The sequence below is a fragment of the Temnothorax curvispinosus genome, unplaced genomic scaffold (genome assembly GCF_003070985.1).
Source record: "Temnothorax curvispinosus isolate PA1 unplaced genomic scaffold, ASM307098v1 QBEX01016178.1, whole genome shotgun sequence".
Lineage (NCBI taxonomy): Eukaryota > Metazoa > Arthropoda > Insecta > Hymenoptera > Formicidae > Temnothorax > Temnothorax curvispinosus.
In genome coordinates this window covers 1-6,740 of record NW_020225958.1, presented here as the reverse complement: position 1 = coordinate 6,740, position 6,740 = coordinate 1, and the positions used below count along the sequence as shown (strand labels likewise).

Here is a 6,740-nt window from a genome sequence, read left to right as displayed (position 1 = left end):
TATATATATATATATATATATATATATAATATATGATATAATCAAATAAAGTCTGTTGTGAATTATATTTAACAATGTACGTAGTTTATCAGTTACATCTCTAATGCAACCTAACACAATGTGAAATGTCTTTTTAACATAACTTTGGTGTCATGATTTAACGAAATAATCTACTTTTATCATATTTTTTACTCAAATGCAGCCGCATCAACAATAGAAAGAATTTATTTTTAAAAAATTACATTTATCTAAACGAACAATTTCATGTGATATTGCAGGCAGTTTGTTAAAACATGGGGATTTTACCTTTAAAAACCTTCCTCAATTGTTTGTAAAAAAAACCTATACGGATATAAAGATCCTTATGGGACATAATAATTTTTGCTACGAAATCTTTCTCTTTTAACGAGGAAAATTTCTTGTCGCAAACACATGTCGATGTTACATAATAAATTTTCTGAGAAAAAGAAATGTTTGAACAGTCATTTGTCAAAGAAACACTTGTTCATACTTTTTGACATCTGCTTAGAGTCTCGAGGAGGTCGTTGTTATAAGCAAATATTACAGCAAAAATAACTAATTGTTTAATCTAAAAAATATGAGTTAATCGGTGGCTTGCGAAATTCTCGCGGCTCGCTTAGAATGAAAATAAGTTAGACAAAATTAAGTGGCTCTCGACTTTGATATAAAATCACGAAAAAGATTAAGGGCCACGGTAAGAGGGAGAGTGTTGCTGAAAAAATATTTAGACAGGTTCTGTAATCGTTATCTCTACGATCGTTATCGTAATATGTAATCATTGGTATTCTTACCAAGACATTGTATATATAAAACGGAGCAATTAATACCACTTGTCAGTTAGCCGATTTTTGGTGTGAATTCGAGCGACATCCTGGTAATATCGATAAACAATCATGAAGATCACCATCGCATTATCCTTTTTGGCTGCACTTTGTACCGTAAGTTTCTTATTGGAAAACAATTAGTTATATTAATAAATGCAACAGTTTGGATTTTATTTGTAGAAAATCTTAGTTTTTAAAGCATAGTTGGTAAGATTTAATAAAATTGATCATTACTCAACGATAAATAAGACGACCATGGTTGCAAAGGAAAAAATGTTTGTATTGTTCTCCTCAAAGTATTAAAATTCCATTTTATCTTTTTGTATAATATCTTTACCGATTAACCCAAATATTATAATTAAACACTAATTGAAATGGATAAAACTCGTACGAACGTGTAGTTGCAATCTGAATGATGCGCTCGTTAATTTTTTCCCTCATCCCCCTTCCCCCCGATTTTAGATCGAAGCCGTTCCGACGTCGACCAGTTTGGAAAATCTGAGGATTCGAGTAAGGAACACGAAATGGAATGTACAGACTACTATACGTGATCTAGAACTACTCCGTATCCATGCCGAGGATGATACCCTTCGACAAGTCTCGGAAAAATGGAATGAAGAACAAGACAACCACAGAACATATAAAACTATATTAATTTCTGGAATACGTGTAAGTAATAATTAGAATCGATCTGCGACCAAGATGCTGTAATTTTTTTCACTTTTGTCTCGTGATTATTGACGAATCTAACAAATTGTCAGGGATATATCGATCTTCGAAACTATAACTCGTATGAGATCGCTGCAATCTGAATTCTTAATCTCAAATTATATCCTTTAATTATATAGTGCATTAGATAGCCGAGTAATATTTTCATAATAATCGAATATACGTATAATGTATACTTATAATAATCGAATATATAGTTATAATATTGTGACACTTGTACACACGAAAATTGTCGAATAATTGAGTAATAATATCGTCTCAAGATTATATTAAAACATATATCGGATCATATATAAAATGTTACTCTAAATAAAAATTATATGTACAAGTATTTATTTTAAACGTCTTTTCTTCAAGTCAGAATCAAGCTCAAGTTTGTCGAAAAACCTGTGTGAATCTAAATCTAAACGATTATACATATACCTGAATGTAAAAGATCAAAGATACACGTAAAATTCCGTGATAATGCATGATAATAGTTCGATGACTTTGATGGTTGATAAAATATAGATATAACAGACACGTAAAATGCATTAGTTCATTTGTTTTATAATGTTATATTAAAGAATTATTTATCTTTAGAATGAAGTAAACGACGCTAAGGCGGCGGGCAAAGACACGAGATCATTGGACTCATGCTACGACAAGGCCGTCGATGGTATCAAGAAGAGTGAGAAAGCGGCGTATGACGATGCTATAAAATGCGTAGACGACGCTCGCGACTCCATCCATAAGTCTCTCAGTTTTGTCGACAATCTCGTCTCGGTATGTTTTTACGATAGTTACATCGATATATTGCAATCGATTCATTGTAATTAGTTATTAATAGTATTAGTACTGAAATTCTAATCGCATTAATTTCCCCTCCCTACAGACTGGAGAAACATTGTTGACGGATTTGGACAATGTCTTCCTGGAGTGTCACAATACTGACAGATACAGGATGGAAAGCTGTATCAACGGCGAATTGGCGAAAACAGAAGCCTCTCTGAGGTCCTTGGAACAGGACAGAACTACCGCAGAGACCACTATTGCGCCCGTGTCCAAGAATTTCGTCACGCGGACTAGCAACTGCGTAAAACAGGCCTATTCCGTCACATATACAACGGGATCTTCGATCAAAATGGGACTCACTCTATGCATTGGAACTTCGCGTGCGGTGGCGACCGCGACAGAAAAACCAAGCCCATAACTTTAAGATCACTGCATTTGCCGATCACGACTATTGTTCGTTGAAAGTGTAATTCTCGAGAAAATCAGGAAGTCAGAATTGACGTCTCAAGATTGTCATTTCGAAAAAGAAAAACATGTATCACGATATTACGCGACACTCTGTAACTCTGTACCGAATAAAACTATATAAAGCATAGTTCGTAGTACATGTCCCAAGATTGGAGTTTCATACTATTTTTCAAAAGAGTAATTCCGTATGTAATGTAATGTGTGAAAGAAATAAAAATATCTGCAAAACGAGAATTATTTGTCCATGCTATTCTTATACGCTTGTCAGTTGCCATTGACCTTCATCGCGCGTACGTTTCGCGTAAAGTCGCAAAATTAGATGCGATAAGCCGCGTCTTATCTTCATAACATCACATACAAATGAATTTTAACACGCGTTATCTCTTTCACAAAACTTATATAATGTAAATTATCTAAATCTAATGAATCTAATCTATTGTACGATTACGTAGAAGTGATAGAGATTAAATAGCACCATTGCACGCGGACTCGGTAATTTTTTAAGATGTTGGTTACAGAATTAAAGACGAAATATTCCGCAATCTTTCATTATGATCAAATAAACTTAATCATTAGACTTTTCAAAGTTCAAACAGGACTACTATTTATTATAGCGATATTGACTTGGTATCTTTGAGATCAAACATTTTTAGACATTGATTATTAAGTAGGATTAAGCAGGATGCTTATCTTAATTGTTCTCCCCTCCTTTCCTACCACCTCTCGAAGCTTGTTAAAATGTTTTTTTTTATCATACCTTGTATATAAAAAGGCGTAATTAATGTAATACTTATCAGTTAGTCGAATTCTCTTGTTAACAGAGCCACTCCCAGGTGACACCAATACGCAAGCATGCAACTGATCGCCATAGCGTTGTGCCTTTCGGCTGTACTTTGTACCGTAAGTTCAAGTATCTTTTCTTTGCTAGAAAAGATCGTCAAAGCGGTCAAAAGATAGCCAAGATGGAAGTTTGTATAATAAAAATAAACATTTAACATATATATAATATCATTTTTAAAATAAATGTTTTCTGAAGTTGGGAATGTTCGGAATCGCTTTCTTTTTTTTTAGCGCGATTTAAATTTTCCTTCTCTTTTATCGTTTTGTACAATATACTCTCACTGACTAAACTTAAATGTTGATTCAAATCGGCCAGAGTTGCAAGAATTGATACGATTGATTGAAATAACGCTTTCGCGTACGTTAATACAGCATTTATTTTTCGCACTTAGGTCTATGCCATTCCACTAAAAGATAATTTGGAAAGACCAAGGTTAGAAGTAAGAAGCGCAATACGGAACGTGGAGAGTACTTTACAGCGAGTCGAGCGTGTCCATGCTGATACTAAGGAGGACACCGTCGTGACAGTAATTAGAAGATTCTGGGAACAAATGGATAGTCACAGAGATTACGTCGATCAAATACTCGAATCGATGCGCGTGAGTATTAATTCGAACCGATTTAATTTATATAATTGAGACGCATATACTGCGTTTATTTTGTCCATTTATTTCGTAATCTAAACTTATTTCGTTACCTAACTAAACTATAGTTGTTAAAGATACATAGGTAATATACATACCGAACAAATATTTTTAGATATATATCGATCTCTCGATAAATTTATCTCGATATTTATTATCGAAATGTAAAGATTTATGCAAATAAAATGCTATTTTGAACTGTTATGAAACTGTTATAAAAGATAACGAGAGAATGTGAGACAAGGCTCACGTTCGTAATTTCATTCCGTATTATACTGTATTATGTAATTATGTGATTAAGGAATGATTTTTATGGTGTCTTATGCAGAACGCACTTGTTAACATTTAGTGCATTTCACAACTTTTTTTTATATTAAAGATAAAGTGCTAATCAATATCAATTCGTGCATGAAAATTTGGATAATCGTGTAATAAAATCACCCACAGAAAAGATTTCTAGATACAATACTATTAGGGTCGAAATAGGGCCAATCATATTTATAGTATTGAAAGAAGAATATTTTAATCTTAAATAGAGGAATTCTTAAATCTAGAATAAAATAATCTTGATGCTATCCCTCTAATTTTCTCAGAATTATTCTAGATTTAAGAATTCCTCTATTTAAGATTAAAATATTCTTCTTTCAATACTAAATATGATTGGCCCTATTTCGATCCTAATAGTATTGTATCTAGAAATCTTTTCTGAGAATGTATCGTTTCAATAATATTTGAAAATATTGTGTTGCAAAATGCTGTTGCTATTGTATTAAAAGCCGCTTGTTTTAAATAGATTAACTGATATTACGATAATTTGTGTTTTTATAATCCAGACCCGAGTCAAGTTTGTCAAAAAATTTGCAAATCAAATAATCTGTCAAATATAATCATTACTCATTAGTCGTTAATTTTGTATTTTAGAGGGAAGTAAATAACGCCAAGTTTAGAGGCGTAGACGCGAAAGACTGCTACGATACTAATCGTCAGGCCATAATCGAGCATACCGACGTAGCAAACAAAGCTGCTGCAGAATGTCAAGAAAATGCTGAGAAATCCATTGAGAATAGCCTTGGGTTTCTCGAGAGCTTCATATCGGTATGTTCTCATTAACTTACTCGAATCTCTTTGCTCTGAGATCTGAATGTAATTAACGTGAATTATAATCAGTAATGACGTCGATTGTCGTGTCTTCCACAGGTTGGAAATAATCTGATAGAAGAATTGAATGATCTCATCAGGGACTGCCACAGCGACGATACTATGAAAGAGGATAGCTGCATCCTCATTGAGTTCGCGAAAGTCAATACCGACGTGAAGCAGTTTGAGGAGGACGTCAAACACATCGAGAGCAGCGCATTACCAGTGTCCAACTACGTCGTTCTAAAGGCCACCGAATGTCTGGACGAGGCTTACTTGTTAGCGCGCTTCGAAAGTGAGGGCGCAATGATGTCTAATTCCAGATGTGTTCGAGATGCCTTGGACAAAGAGGATAGATATGATTTGGTTGCTTAAGACAGGCGTTACTAACAGTGCATTTGTCGATTACGATTTGTCGATTACGTTTGAAATAATTAATACTCGAGAGAAAACGATACATCTTGACAATGAGTCAAATCAAAACGATCAATTTGCCAAGGATATATGTCGTTACGATTATGCGTATCGAAGCAAAACTTTGCTTGTTAATCGTACGCTCCTCTAAATTGAGAGCTTTATACGATATATGTTTTAAAAGATATTTTTTATGTATCTGATATACTCAAGAGAAATAAAAATAATTAAAAAATTATTGGAGAGTTATTCGCCGATATACGTTTCCTTATATACCTATACTCCCTATTCGATCGCGACTCATCAGTCACTCATCGCGTATTTCGTGCAAACTCTAAACATTGTTTACGATAAGTCGCATCACTCGCATCTTATCATGAAAATGGATTATACTCTATGCTATCTCTAATAGCTTATCAAAATAAATGTAGTATTATGGTATTCCATTAAGAACTCATGTTCCATCGAGACGTCAAATGTATAAAAGAATGAAATTAATATCGATCGTCAGTTAGTGTATTTCTGGTGTCAATTTGTACGACTCTCGAGTGATTCTCGAGTGAACGAGCAAGTATGAAAAGCGCCATAGCATTATGCTTTTTGGCTGTATTTTGCACCGTAAGTCTTTTTTCTCTTTTGAAAAATAATTTGTGGTAAATAAGATCTTGTCCTCATAATTAATTTAAAGTTCAAGATTTAATAATTAAGACGTATGAATCGAATCGGCCTGACTGGCAATAATTTTTATAATCGTCGTGACGATTCGACCATTGATTTTGGCCCGATTAATCGTCAAGATCCCGATTAATCTCATTAAAAATGAGATGCTTATATGTATAAGTATCAAAGATTATAAACGTCTTGACGATTAATCGGGCCAAAATCAATG

At 33.7% G+C, this 6,740-nt stretch overlaps 2 protein-coding genes across 2 annotated transcripts; both read left to right on the top strand.

Annotated features, from left to right (window-relative positions):
- Window positions 1–13: 13 nt before the first annotated feature.
- On the top strand, window positions 14–3,050 carry LOC112466428. Its single transcript, XM_025034518.1, has 4 exons — window positions 14–959; window positions 1,308–1,514; window positions 2,157–2,339; window positions 2,449–3,050. The coding sequence occupies exons 1-4, from the start codon at window positions 915–917 to the stop codon at window positions 2,764–2,766; spliced, it is 753 nt and encodes a 250-aa protein (XP_024890286.1). The 5' UTR covers window positions 14–914; the 3' UTR covers window positions 2,767–3,050.
- Window positions 3,051–3,130: 80 nt separating this feature from the next.
- LOC112466424 lies at window positions 3,131–6,060 on the top strand. Its single transcript, XM_025034501.1, has 4 exons — window positions 3,131–3,716; window positions 4,049–4,255; window positions 5,222–5,395; window positions 5,498–6,060. Exons 1-4 carry the CDS (start codon window positions 3,669–3,671, stop codon window positions 5,810–5,812), a joined length of 744 nt encoding a protein of 247 aa, XP_024890269.1. The 5' UTR covers window positions 3,131–3,668; the 3' UTR covers window positions 5,813–6,060.
- Window positions 6,061–6,740: the final 680 nt, after the last annotated feature.